The sequence below is a fragment of the Humulus lupulus genome, chromosome 4, assembly GCF_963169125.1.
Source record: "Humulus lupulus chromosome 4, drHumLupu1.1, whole genome shotgun sequence".
Classification (NCBI taxonomy): domain Eukaryota; kingdom Viridiplantae; phylum Streptophyta; class Magnoliopsida; order Rosales; family Cannabaceae; genus Humulus; species Humulus lupulus.
In genome coordinates this window covers 34,351,994-34,367,310 of record NC_084796.1, presented here as the reverse complement: position 1 = coordinate 34,367,310, position 15,317 = coordinate 34,351,994, and the positions used below count along the sequence as shown (strand labels likewise).

Sequence of the window (15,317 nt, the reverse complement as noted above, 5' to 3'; positions counted from 1 at the left end):
TGTACACCTTGGACACTCCTTAGATTGACAAATTTTCCTGCAAAAAAGAGAAACGTTAGTGGGCAGCCAAGAGTGGCTTAATTTCCATAAAAAGTGTTTGATTTTGTTTGGAACTCTCAACTCCCAAATTGTTTTCCAAAGTGCCTCGGTATTTCTTGTTTATGAAAACTCAGGAAAATCTTGCAAGCTCATGGCAACATGGTAACCACTACGAACGCTGTACTCCTCGTTTTTTGAATAATGCCACATAAATTTATCCATCAGGTTAGTCTCAGAGCACGGTAACCCCAGAATCAAGTTTGCGTCCTCCTCATTAAAAAGACACCTCACCATCACTTCATCCCAAAGGCCATTTTCTTTTTTAAGGTCAATTACTTTTAGATCATTAGGAAGGAATGGTTTATCAAAAATCTTAAACGATCTCGGTCTTGGAAGCCAAGGATCATTCAAAATGCTCACATTATTTTTGTCGCCAATCCTCCATCTCGAGCCCGATTTAATAATATCTTTCCCCCACACTAAGCTTCTCCAAACACAAGAACTTTTTGCCCCACATTTTGCCTCAAGGAAAGGAGAGTTTGGAAAATAACACTCCTTTAATATTCTCGCACAGAGCGAATCCGGATTTCTCAAAAACCTCCAACACTGCTTAGCAAGCATCGCTTGGTTAAAGAAATGAAGATTTCGAAAACCCAGCCCCCCCTCCTCAATTTCGGCTTGCAAAGGATATCCCATTTACACCAGTGAATTTTCCTCTTTTGTTCAGTGGAGCCCCACCAAAACCTAGCAGCCATACCGTGCAAACTGTCAATAATCTTTTTAGGGATCTTAAAGCAACTCATCACATAAGTTGGAATTGCTTGGATTATAGCCTTAATTAAAGCCTCCTTTCCCGCACTTGAGAACACCGGTCTTTTCCAACTCTTCAACCTTTTCCAGACCTTATCTTTCAAACCATCAAATATTTCCCTTTTTTTTCTTCCCACAAAGGATGGTAACCCCAAGTATTTTCCATGCACATCAACCAGGTTAACCTGTAAAAGATCAGCCAATCTTTTCCTTTCATCAAGAGCAACAAATTTCCCAAAGCAGACATCAGATTTGTCAAGATTTATACGCTGACCAGAAGCCCTACAATACTTACTCAAAATTTCTTTGAAAGCCATACAATCCCCATTTCTAGCTTCTAAGAAGATAAGACTATCATCCGCAAAGAAAAGATGAGAGATATGAATAGCATTCTTACCAAACTTTAAGCCTGAAATGCTTCCTTCCTCCTCAGCTTTCCTGATAAGAGAAGAGAATGCCCCCGCACAGAAAAGGAATAAAAACGAGGAAAGAGGATCCCCTTGACGTAGCCCCCTCGAAGGTTTGATTTTCCCTTTGATGTTTCTGTTAAGGAGGACAGAGAATCTCACCGATCTAACACATTCCATAATCTTATTCACCCACTTACTGTTATACCCCAGTTTAAGCATCATTCCTTCAATAAAATTCCATTCAACCCTGTCATAAGCCTTTGCCATATCGAGCTTGAGAGCCATTTTCGAATCATTGCCATAATAATTTTTCCTCATACAATGCAAACCCTCAAAGCCAATGATTGCATTATCCTGAATAGCCCTACCCGGAACAAAAGCACTTTGAGCTTCCAAGATTGAGTCATCCATTGTGGTTCTAAGTCTATCCGCCAGGCATTTAGCAATAATCTTATAAATAACGTTGCAAAGGCTAATAGGTCTAAATTGTTCAATCTTCACAGGCTTTTCAATTTTCGGGATAAGAGCTATAAGAGTATCGTTTAAACATTCAACATCCCCATTTCCATTTAGCACTCTAAGACAAACACTAATCACATCCTCTTTCACCACGTTCCAGTATTTTTGGTAAAAGATAGCCGGGAGCCCATCCGAACCCGGAGCCTTAGTGGGATTCATCATTTTAACCGCCTCAATAACATCTTTATCAGAGAAATCACTTTCAAGAAAGTCATTTGTTGCTTGCGATATCTTTGGACCCACAGTAGAGAGGACCACATCAATTTCATCCTTAGAAGCATAGGATGAAGTAAACAACTTTTCAAAGTATTTGCAAATAATATCCTCAACAATCTTCTCTTCATCCTGCCAGCACCCCGAACTATCATTCAACCCCAAAATAGTATTCTTTTTCCTTCTAGCAGACGCCTTATAGTGAAAATACTTTGTATTTCGATCACCATATTTAAGCCAAAGCGATCTACTCCTTTGCCTCCAGTACATTTCATCCTTTTCAAGTAAACAATTGATCTTGTCTTCTGCGGCTTTCAAATCTTTCCAAACCTCCGGGTTATTTGCCTTAGAAAGCTCAGCAAGCTTTCCTTTAGCAATCTTCATTTCTTTATTCCACTCTCTTTTCTTCTTCTTATTCCATTCTTGAAGGGATTTTCCACAAAATTTAATCTTATTAAGAATGCCATTCAAACCTCTGCTCACCCCTCCTTTTCCCCAACTTCTCAAAACAATATCATGGCACTTTTCATCCTCACACCAAGCCTCTTCAAAGTGGAATCTCGTGTTCCTTTTAATCATTCCGCACTTATCATCAGAGTCTCTAATCATGAAGCTAATCAGAAGGGGTCTATGATCCGAGCAGAGCCAGTCAAGCACATTAACCCGAGCTTCAGGGAAATGCAAAAGCCAATCCTTATTGCATAAAGCCCGATCCAGCCTTTCCAAAATACTTCTGCCCCTCCAAGTCATCTCCCGACTCACCCTACCGAAGTCAATGAGGCTATGAATTATATGATATTGATATTGTGCTTATTGATTAATTAAGAATAAATGGTTAACTAATACACCCACCCTCTATTGATTATTGATCACACTCTATAAAACGTACCAGCGTAACTTAATTTTGTTGTTGTAGGCTTCCTTTGACTTTTTTAATTTTTTATCTTTTAATACCAGAGTTAGCTTTCTTTGACTTATGCAGGTTATGTGTGTGTGAAGAGGGAAGTATTCTATTGGCTCATCATTTTTGCTTTTGTTTGTGTTGCGACAGTTCCAAGGGATAATGGATGATCAATGTCAAAGCTTAAGCTTAGGAGGTAATTATTTCTCCAAGTAATGATATATATACCCAAAATATGTACCTAAACATTACACGCAGTGATATGCTAGACTAATTTAGCCAATCACATTTATTAAAATTGGGACCCACTATTTTAAAAAGCACTACCATGTCACTGTGTGTAATGTTTGGGTACAAATTTTGAGTGTACATATCATTATTCTGATTTCTCCTATTATTGATAATACCGTTTGGTCAACATTTCATTGTATTACTATATAATATCGAATCTCACTCGTCTTAATTTATTTATGGTGTTGGACACCTTAAAATACTAAATAATACTACTTTTGTAATCATTTCTAAACTTATTCATTGTAAGATCTTAAAGTAGACTAACTTATTGTATGCATTTTTTATATTACTCAATCAATATTTAGGTCTCACAAAATTAATTGTAAATCAATTCAATATTTTTATGGTGTAAAATATCTTTGAAATTCTTTCCTTATTTGTGTTATTAAAAATATATTTTTTTACACCACCTTAAGGTAAAACAATCTTTGACATGAATATTTATTATTCTAATTGTTGTCTACTTGATTCAGGTAAAAAAGTTGGGATTTAGAAACAAATATTGGTGAGTTTTTTTCTATTCTTAAGTTTGTCCAGGTACATGCTGATCTGTCTAATTGCCGAGTTGGCCGAGCAATCTGGGATACCAACATATCTGACAGACTTTCCATTCAGGGATATTCTCTTCTCTGGTTTTATGGGCTGCAAAATGTGGACTTCTTGATGTTACAAATAGAAGCTTTTGCAGCCAAGAAAAGTTTAACTCTTTACAAACCAAGCGTGTAATTTGTATTTGAAAAGTGTGTTTGTATTTTGTGAGATTAAGAGTGGAAATACTTAGTCTTGTCATTTTGTGCATGTTGCACTGTCTTTGATACCATTTAGTCTTCAAGATTCAAGGTATTATTTCCATTCTGTTTACTTCTACAGCCTTCGGGAGAAGAGCTGATCAAAGTCTTTCTTCAGGAAGAAGAAAATATCAAGGTCTTTGGGAGAAGGGTCAATCAAATCTTTCTTTAGGAGGAGGAAAGCAATCAGTCATCGTCCAAGGGAGAACAGATTCTTGATGAAACGAGATTGGTATTGAAATATAAAAAAGTGGGACAATGATATAGATGGAGTTTAATCTTGTATAAGTTATTACTTTTGTATTTGTGATCCTTACTAATAAGTTTTCTTATCTGAACGTGACTCCATGGACTAGGGCAACTGAACCATGTAAAAATCTCATGTGTTAATTTTTATGTTCTTGTGGTTATTCTATTTAAATTTGATTCATCATCATTCTAAAGTGATTAATCAGAGTGTGTGTTTGCCTCATCCGCTTATTATATATCAGCAATTAAATAATTACATGGCGATTAATAAAAAACATAATTTTATTCATTATTTAGGGGCCAGTAAGGTTGAAAAAAATAGTTTTTAAATTATTTAATTAAAAATATAAAAACTTATCAAGAAAAAGCATTCGGTAAATTCATTTTCAATTTTTATTTTTTCAATTTCAATTAAAAATTTTAAAATTTTGAAAACAAATTTTTGATGCTTTCAAAAAAATTTAAACAATTTTTTATCTTTTCTCTTTACATTAACTCCATGTTTTTCTCCATAATACTCTGTAATTGATTTTTTTTTTTAGGAGAGAACATTTTCGCAAAGTCCCTTCCCCAGCAACAATGGCGGTGCAGAGTCCCAATCCCAGGTTCACCGACAACAATGGCGAAGAGTCTGGTATGAGATCAATCTCATTATCACCATCACCACATTTCCTACCTCCTTAAGCATAGAACTTCAACGTTGCTGCCAAAGTCGTCGACAGTTCGCCGGAGTTCATGGTGGGGAGTTTGTCGGAATTCATGCGGTAGCGGCTTAAGATATCCATTGAAGAATGTTTTCATTTCTTTAAAGAAGAAACTAAAACAGATATCAAACATCTTTTCATATTTAAAAAGGAAAATTTTACACTATAAGCATCATAATATAGTTAAATTTTTAAACATGCCATCATAAAAATTATCCCATTAATGTGGCCCCTCTCCTATTTGGACAAAAATGCCCTCATCATTTAAAAATAAGAGAAATTTAACACTTCACACATTTCTCTCTCTCTCCTCCATCATTCACTGCCATTTTCACAGCAACCTAAATAACATTGTCGAATTTGCTGAAATCGGTGAAGAAATTGGACTGCTCAGATCTGAAAGTTTCATTTCAAGTGAAGAAATTGTCGTTCTTGGAATTTTTGAAGAGAAAAAATTATGGGTAAGTATCTTTTCATTCTATCTACTTGTGAATATGAAATTCCATGGTTAGATGTTATATTCGAACTGTTCTGGTATTGAGTGTGGTATTTTTTTCTGCATTTTTTGATATGTTCTTCGGATATGGAAATATGTGGGTGCCATTCGAAATCAATGGTGAATCGATGGTACATCGATTGAATTTCAATGGTACATTGATTGCATTTTGATGGTACATCGATGGCATTTTGATGCTGGGACGAACATATAATTTAGATATTATTTTTTATATAATATCTATGTTGAATCGATGCCATATATGTTGATGTGGTTCAGCATCGATATACCATCGAAATGGAATCGCGTACAGATGACGACCATCAACATCGATAATGCATCGAAATGCCATCGATGTTGAACTGCAACATCGATTCATCATCGATGTTGCAATTCATTATCGATTATACTTTATTTTTATAATTTTCTTATGCTTTTTTTTTTATATATAAATTTGCAAGATCCAGATTTAATATAATTGTTTCTTACAACGGTGTTTTGGAACAGAAAGGAGAGGAATGGAATTTTAAAGCTGGTTTGAACATTATAATACACATACCAATTGATGTTGGTTACATAGAATTATTGAAGAAGTTGTATTCAAAGCTGAAAAATGGATAGGTCATTGTTTGACTTAAAGTTGGAAGTGTCGTTTACATGTGAAAGTATATTCAGCAAGAAAAAATATTAAAAAAAATAAAAGAAAGAGATTAATCGTATATCTCTGCTTTTCTTATTCATTATGGCTTATAATACATATATTTATACAAAAAAATCTGATAACAATATTCCTAAAATGAAAGAATAAAACTCTAAGAACCTAACAAATATTGACCACGCTAACACTCCCCTCAAGTTGGATAGTACACATTGAACAATCCAAGCTTGTCAATCATATTTTCGAACATAGGCTTGAACAAGGCTTTTGTTAGAATATCATCAGTTTGATGAGAAAATGGTACATAAGAAATATTAATTGTGCCCTCATCAATTTTCTCATTAATTAAATGTCGATCCACTTCAACATGTTTAGTACAATCATGATGAACAGGATTGTGAGCTATGGAAATTGCAGCTTTATTATCATAGTAAACCCAAAGGGGAAATCTAACTTCAATTTTCAACTCTTGTAAAAGTAATTTCAACCACATTGCTTCACAAATACCAAGAGATGTAGCTCTAAGCTCAGCTTCTGCACTACTTCAGGCTACCACTGGTTGCTTCTTACTCTTCCAAGTCACAAGATCACCAAAAACATATGAACAATACCCTGAAGTTGAACGTCTATTAATAGGAGAGCCTGCCCAATCAACATCAACATATACTTCCACTCCTCAGTTTTTCCACTTTTTAAACACTAAACCTCGCCCAGGTGTGCCTTTCAAATACTTGAGGATTCTGTACACAACATCAAGATGACTTTTAGATGGTGCATGCATAAATTGACTCACACAACTTACTGCAAAAGCTATATCTGGTCTTGTATGAGATAAGTAAATAAGTTTACCAACTAATCTCTAATATTGCCCTTTATCGACTGGTTGATCATCAAAATGGTCTTGACTAAGCTTTACATTAGCATCCATAGGTGTCTCTACAGGTTTACATCCCAACATTCCTGTATTTTTCAACAGATCCAGAACATATTTCCGTTGAGATACAGAAATTCCATCCTTATTCCGAGCGTTCTCCATTTTTCGAAAATACCGAAGATTCCCTAAATCTTTCATATCAAAATCTTCAGCAAGCTTTCCTTTTATTATGCTAATTTCAACTCCATCATTGCCAGTAACAATTATATCATCAACATACACTATTTAGATTGTTATCTTTCCATTACTCAATCTATGGAAAAGTGTATGATCTGCTTGAGTTTGTCTATAACCATTTTTTTTAGCAGCCTCGGTAAATCGCTCAAACCAAGCACGAGGAGACTACTTTAATCCATATAATGATCTCTTCAGCTTACATACCTTTCCATTTTTTTTCTCTGAGTCAAATCCAGGTGGAAATTCCATATACAGTTCTTCTTCTAGATCACCATTCAAGAAGGCCTTTTTTTAACATCTAATTGTCGAAGAGTCCAGTCCAAATTAGCAGCAAGGGATAACAACACACGAATGGTATTAACTTTTGCAATAGGTGCAAAAGTTTCTTGATAATCTATCCCGTAAGTTTGTGAATAACCCTTGGTCACTAACCTTGCTTTGTATCGTTCAATCGAACCATCTACTTTATACTTAACAGTAAAAGCCCATCTGCACCCAACTGGAACCACTCCACGTGGCTGATCAACAACCTCTCAAGTATTGTTCTTGTCTAGAGTTCTCATTTCTTCAAGAACAGTATGTTTCCAATTGCTATCTTTGTAGGCTTCTTCAAAATTGGAAGGAATTTTTGTGGCTGATAAATTAGTAACCAGTGCTTGCATCTGTTTAGAAAGATGAGAATAGCCAACAATTTTAGAAATAGAATGTTGAGTACAGCTACGGGATCCTTTCCTTAGAGCAATTGAAAGATCAATTCGTTTTTCAATTTCATTTATATGTAAATCATTACATGTACCCATATCAGATTTAGAGGTGTAGGTTGCTCGGTAGTGCTATCTTTTTGCATAACAGGTCTTCGCCTAGAGTAAGTAATAATATGAGGTTTTTCTAGTAAAATATCAGGAATTGAGTGAAAAATTTTGAGGCATAAGAACTGGAGATAATTGAGGTATTGAAGAAGAACTAGGAGCAGAATTTTGCGTTGGGGCTGGAGAACTTTGAGGCAGCCAAAAATATTCCCAATTTGAATTTAACTGGGAGTTGGTAAATTGATCAAGAAAATTCAGATCACTTAAATTCTCCCCCTGAGACTGAATTTCCTTAAAAAAATATTGATTCTCTAAAAAAGTGACATCTTTAGAAATGAAATATTTATTTTTCTCAACAGAAAAACAACGATATCCCTTTTGAAGAGATGAATAGCCGAGAAAAACACATTTATGAGAACATGGTTCAAGTTTGCCATGATTTTGAGTATGAACGTGAATGAAAACTAAGCAGCCAAAAACTCTGAGATCAATCTCTGAAAAAAATTTGTTATTAGGAAAAGATTTTTGTAAACATTGTAAAGGAGTTTAAAACTTAAGAACTTTGGAAGGCATGCGATTAATTAAAAAACAGGCTGTCAAAATAGCATCACCCCATAAATGTTTTGGGACATTAGCCCCAAATAAGAGAGCTCGAGTGACTTCCAAAAGATGACGATTTTTTCGTTCAACCACCCCGTTTTGTTGAGGGGTGTTAACACACGAACTCTGATGAATAATCCATTTTTTAAGAAGAAATGGCCTAAGGATAGAATTAAAGTACTCAGTACCATCAGTTTGTAGACCTTGAATTTTTGTTTCATATTATGTTTCAATCATGGCATAGAAAATTTCAAAGATATCAGAAAATTCATTTTTTTTTTCACGAAGCAAATATACCCAACACACACGAGTATGATCATCAATAAATAAAACAAACCATTTTTTATTAAAAACAAATGAGATCCGAGAGAGACCCCATAAATCACTATGAATAAGTGAAAAAGGTTTAGATGGTTTATAAGAATGCATAGGAAAAGAAACCCGAGTATGTTTAGCAAGTAAACAAGTTTCACAAACAAAAGAGTCTTTATGTGAAAACAAACTAGGAAATAAACGACGTAGATAAGAAAAACTAGGATGACCTAATCTATAACGAAGAAGCACCACTTTATTATGATGAGAAGAGGAAGATTCGGTCACAAGAAGGCAGCTGCTCCTACTCCCATTCGAAGACCTTTTATGCAAAAAGTAATAGAGTCCCGATACTTCCTTAGCACTCCCAATCATCTTACTCGAGACCTGGTCCTGAAAACACATAAACTTGGTGAAAAATTGACCGTACAATCGAGATCTGCAATTATCTTGCTAATGGACAACAAGTTACATGATAACTCAGGTACATAAAGGACATTTTCAAGTAAAAAACTGGGATTAAGGTGAACTGAACCAAGGCTAGTCACATGGGTGAAATAACCATTACCAATTTTGACCATACGATTACCAGGGATCTACTACCCGTCATATGATCAGAAGCACCCGAGTCAATAATCCAAAGGGCTGAAGCAGAAGAAGAGGTGGCTGCAACAGCAGAAAGTGTTGTACCATGTGTTGTTGACACAACTGAATTCCCAGAAAAATTTTTACTCAACTGATCCAACTGAGTTTTTGTGATAGGACTGTCACCCTCGGTAGAAGATGAAGTTTGTAATGCTTTATTCTCAATGCCATGAAGATGACGGGGAACCCAATCATCTGGTTTGTCATAAAGCTTCCAACAAGTAGCTTTTGTGTGGTATGGTTGGTGGCAATGATCACAAAACTGAGATGGCTTCTTAGAGTTGCGATTATCAACATTACGAGCAGCCAATGTCGAATCCTCTTGAGAAGAAGGATTTTTTTGTTGGACAGCGGAAGGAAGCATGACATGCTTGCGAGATTCTTCTCTACGGATTTTGGCAAAAATTTTGTCAAAGGAAGAGATTGTTTTGCTACTGAGAATCCAGCTGCGTACATGATCTAGGCTGCTGTCCAGTCCGGCAAGAAAATCATAGATCCTTTCCTCTGTAAGGATTTTGCGATAAATCTCATCACCTTTAGGGTCATGCCATTTTTGTGGAGAAAACAAATCTAATTCCTGCCAGAGTTTTGTTAGATTATTAAAATATAAAGTAACATTGGTTTCACCTTGTCGAAGAGTGCGAGCCCGAGTACGAAGATGAAACATTTGAGAAGCATCTTCAAGGTCATAATAGGCCATAGTTACGACATCCCTAATTTCTTTTTCCATTGAATAAAGAAGATAAATTTCAGCAATGGAATTCTCCATGGAATTAATTAACCACGACACCACCATTGAGTTATTGATGTCCCAATCGGAATAGGAAGGGTCTGAATCTTTTGGAGGTGGTTTGGAGCCATCGATGAAGTCGATCTTCCCTTTGCCACGAATTACCAGCTGGACTGATCGGGACCAGCTTAAAATTTTTTGTCTATTTAATTTAAATGCCAAAATTTGAAGGGAAAATAGGTTTTTAGAGAGAGAGAGTTAGGAGTAATTTTGGAGACCAGAGGGACTGAGTCCAAAGACTCAGTCTGAACCTGATCTTCGCTTACCCCTTGCGATGTCATATTTTCTCAATTGCTGAATATATTTTCATCTCTGATACCATGAAAGTATATTCGACAAGAAAAATATTAAAAATAAAATAAAAGAAAGAGATTAATCGTATATCTTTGCTTTTCTTATTCATTAGGGCTTATAATACATATATTTATACAAAAAAATCTGATAACAATATTCCTAAAACTAAGGAATAAAACTCTAAGAACCTAACAAATATTGACCACGCTAACTGTTATATTATTTCATATAATATAATACACTACTACAAAAATTACACAATAAGTCAGTTAAAAACCGACTTCTGAATGTTCATAAGTCGGTTGTGAATTGACTTCTCATGCAGTGACTTATGATGTAAAAACATGGTAGGTCGGTTGGCGCCAAACCGACCTCTAGTGTAAGACATGGTAGGTCAGTTGCAAACCGACGTATGGTGTAAGACATGGTAAGTCGGTTGCAAACCGATCTACCATGTCTTACACTAGAGGTCGGTTTGGCGCCAACTGACCTCTGGTGTAAGCCATGGTAGGTCAGTTGCACACCGACTTCTAGTGCAAAACATGGTAGGTCGATTACACACCGACCTATGGTGTAAAACAGGGTAAGTCAGTTGCAAACTGACCTCTAGTGTAAATCATGATAGGTCAGTCTGGCACACCGACCTCTAGTGTAAAACAGGGTAAGTCAGTTCCCAACCGACTTATGGTGTTTTTTGTTTTTCATGAAAAGTGTATTATGCCAAAACAAATCCTGTTTTTTATACAAACAAACATAACAAAACAAAACATATATCACAGTAATATAAAATACTAGAATTTGAATTAAATATCCAAAATAATGATGAGTCTTAAGTTAATTACAAAATTACTCAAATAAGCAACAAAAGTGTAAACTATATTTAGACAATAAAAGTGTGTATCTCTAAGAAAGTCTAAGTTATTCTAAGTATATCTCTTTAAAAGTCTAAGTTAACAAAAGTGAGTAGACTTATGTAGTACTCATCAAATCCATAACGCATTGTGCCCATTCTTCACGTACTTCATTGATCTCATCCTTTGTGTAAGAATTCTTCCCGCCACACTAAAACAAAATTCCTTCCATGAGTTGAATTAATATACTTAATCTTGAAGTAAAGCTATAACTTTAATAATAAATATTTTCACTTACTTTACTAGTTAGCCATCGCATTGAAAACTCATTTGTCACGAAGTCTTTCATCATCCTCATAACATAGAATCCACATTGTACTGATTTTGATGGTTGACGAGGACACTTAACAATTCTCCATGCGACTTCCTTAGTTTTCACATTATTTGTGTGCAAATGTTGAAAACTATGCAATTAAAACATAAACATTTATATGTTGTTAATTTTTAAATGAATTTAAGAGTATATAGTTAATGGGTTAGATTATTACCGAGAATGAGAGATTTGATTTCATCTGGTGGAAAATTGTCAAGAGAATCCAGGAAATAGCACAATTGGTGATCAAAATCCATTATTATAAGCATCCAATGATTTCTAACAGAAACACAAAAACATTTCATTATTAATATTATATATAATCACTAACAAAATACTAAAAGTAAAAAACTTACCCCTTATGATACGGCAACAACCACATTTGACCTGGATCATACGCTTTGATATCCATTCAACTCGTTCTTCTTCAGTAGATCCAACATTTGATAACCAAATTGGCTCAACAAAACGAAAAAAGTGACTGATCTCTCTTTTCACTAATTGGAAGTATAAAATCCTACATAAAAAATATATATCTTTGTTAAATTTATAAAATAAGTTATCTACAAACTTATAATGGTTTTAAAAATCTTTGATACCTGATATATAACGATATACATGATGCTCCAATCTCCTCGATTAAGCCAAAGTGGACTATATCTTCTTGTGAGATATATAAATCATTCTCATGACCTAATATCTCGAAATCCATCGGAACTTTGACCATGAAACTTGGCTCCACATACTTCACAGTAGTTAATAAACACTTGAGAGAGTGAGGAACCCCACTAGGAATCTTGAAGAGTATCGGGGCACTAGCTTGTATGAAAGACAATTTCTTATGGTCGATATGCAATGTGTAAACATGCAAAAGGAAAATGATTCACTGCGTTGGATGACTAAAAGAAATGCGATGTTTTTTTGACAAGTTTTATTATTCTTTGAGAGGCTCATAAACAAGATATTGATGTTGAAATTTTTAATTTCAACTCACCAATGAGTTCTTGCATTACTCCACATCTAGACTTGGGCAAGTACTGTCATGTACTTGATAAAAGAAAATTAAACATAGAATAATTTGAAAGTAAAGTCGCTTAGGCTTGGAGAAGACCAATCAATGAAACATGCCTAGACAAAATGATTTCTTTGAATATAATCTTTTTATTTATTTATATATTTTGATTACCTATTGGATTTTTGGAAGGATCCTTTGATATGTTATGAGTTGTATCTTAATTTCACCTAAATTATTATACTTATCTCTACTGTGTAGAACCTAAATTATTATACTTATCTCTACTGTGCAGAAACTTTTATGAATCCTTTTCTAATTAATAAGTTGGCATGGTCAAAGGGCCTTTCTAGGTTCATGCTTCACTTGATTGAGTTGAGCAGATTTGTTGTGCTATTAGGTTACAGAATCCCAGTTTTCTTTTTGTGGGTCTGGTTTTGTTGGCTATAGTTCTCTATACAAACTATAGATTTGGTCAACTTAGTTCAACTATGTTCCACCAAGCAATATTTGTAAAATATGTCTCAGAGATCCCTTGGTATCTTATTTGGATTGATGTGTGTGTGTGGATAGATATATAGGATCATATTATATCTGCCCCCTACCCAAACCTTAAAATTTTAGCCTTAACTTTATTTGTAAGAGGATATATATATCATATGTGCTTTGCAAAATCAGAATGAAGAAAAGAAGAAGAAAAAAAGCACCGCTTAAGCTTCAACCCTAAGTAATCAAATACACTTTCCATTACCAAATGAGAAATAAAACTATTCTTAATTCTTAGCACACTGATTTGAAAGGGTATTGGGTTATCATAGTCTTTCATAGATACTCTGTTCTGCATCACTTTTTCTAAAGATGGCAGGCTAAGATGTGTTGTGAGAACTTGCAATATTCATAAATTATATATATCTATATATATATAAATCTCTTATTTCGGTTTCCAATAATAATAATAATAATAATTAGTACTACCTTCATCTTTACATAAAGTAAATAATTTATATAATATTATCATATATATGTATGGCAGCTGCTGATTACACCCTCTATTTTAGACTCTGGCGCCAACTTTCCCAAAGAAGGGCTCAATTTCATGTATGCATAGTTCAAGTTCAATGCTAGCTAAAGATCTTTATAAATTTGATCATAACAAAAGTATGCGTACATACATCATCTTTTTTTATGCACTCAAATAGATAAAATCATGCTTGACAGCTGGCTTGTACAAAATAGATAAAATATGATGATGATAAAAGGAAAAACCTTGTTTATGACTAAAAAAGAAGGTGACACTTGCAGCTCTAGTAATTCACACAAAGTAAGATATGTATACCTGCAAGTTTGTCCAGTAATGAAATCTTTCAAATCCTTCCACAGTTCATTCCAGAGGCTTTCAATGGATTCGAAGAAACCATTTATGGTGTTCTTTGGTGGATGAAAGGGAGTACTCTGCATCATATTTATTACATAAAGTCATTCACAGAATCATACAAGCATCAGTTGCAAAATTTTTATATTATGTTCTTATCTCATGTTTGAAAAAACTAAAAGGCAAAGTTTAAAAGCTGCCATTATACCTGTGATCCATTGCCAAGTACAGTTGAAGTTGTAGAAAATTGGCACTCAGCTCTATCTACTTCATTATAATCAGAGTCCTTCAGTATAGCTGCATTTAAGTAAAAGTCATCAGTCTTAAGTCTCCTTCTATCTCACCATCACTAGAAGTCATCAGTCTTAAGCCACAGCCACAATTGGGAAAAGCCCTTTTGAGTTCTTCTTCCTCCCTAGACTAGAGAAACAAAAACATAACACAGTACCGTACTACTGCCATGCTTTATTTTTTGAGTTCTAGTTTCAGTCTGTGTTTGGTGCTTGCTTAAAGTTCTTCAATCGTCTTTTCCCTCAACCCTAATATGATTTCCATATTCTACCTATTCCATACATACATATATTTTGCGCTCAAAAATCTTCAAAAGTTTCGGTGATGGGCAAGCCAAGTTCATGGTACTACTGCCATGGCATTAATTTTTTTTTTACTAGTCATAAATAAATTCATGAGCTTTATGGGTACTAATTTATGTGGTATGCAGGTCAGATTCGTCGACCAAGGCCGATCGCAAGTTTGAAAAGAAGCTCGAGTTTTATTCCAGTGAGTTTGGCTCTATGTACTATTTTTTGGTAGTTTTAAGCCTCTACATTCTTATTATTAATCGGTACTTTTTTTCAAGTCTACTCTCACTACGGATGATTAGTATTGATGCTCTAAATTTCATTCTTGAGTTTGTAATATGGTTTCAGATGTTGTAAACCAAATTATAGTTATAGTTTGATAAAGTTGAATTTATTGAACCTTACTCAGTAGTCTCTTCCTAAATTTGCAATGCAGAGGTTAGAGATACTGTTGCCACCTTGACTGCCCAAAAGACTATTGCCAAG

The 15,317-nt window shown here is 34.6% G+C and overlaps 1 protein-coding gene and 1 long non-coding RNA gene across 2 annotated transcripts; one reads left to right on the top strand and one right to left on the bottom strand.

Moving 5' to 3' along the window:
• Positions 1-12,051: 12,051 nt before the first annotated feature.
• On the bottom strand, positions 12,052-12,862 carry LOC133828918 (uncharacterized). The gene is made up of 3 exons (XM_062258960.1): positions 12,466-12,862; positions 12,223-12,383; positions 12,052-12,145 (listed from the first exon to the last, which is right to left on the bottom strand). The coding sequence occupies exons 1-3, from the start codon at positions 12,591-12,593 to the stop codon at positions 12,126-12,128; spliced, it is 309 nt and encodes a 102-aa protein (XP_062114944.1). The 5' UTR covers positions 12,594-12,862; the 3' UTR covers positions 12,052-12,125.
• Positions 12,863-14,747: 1,885 nt separating this feature from the next.
• On the top strand, positions 14,748-15,317 carry LOC133828917 (uncharacterized). The gene is made up of 3 exons (XR_009891385.1): positions 14,748-14,885; positions 14,972-15,030; positions 15,268-15,317. It is a non-coding gene; the product is annotated as an uncharacterized LOC133828917 (long non-coding RNA).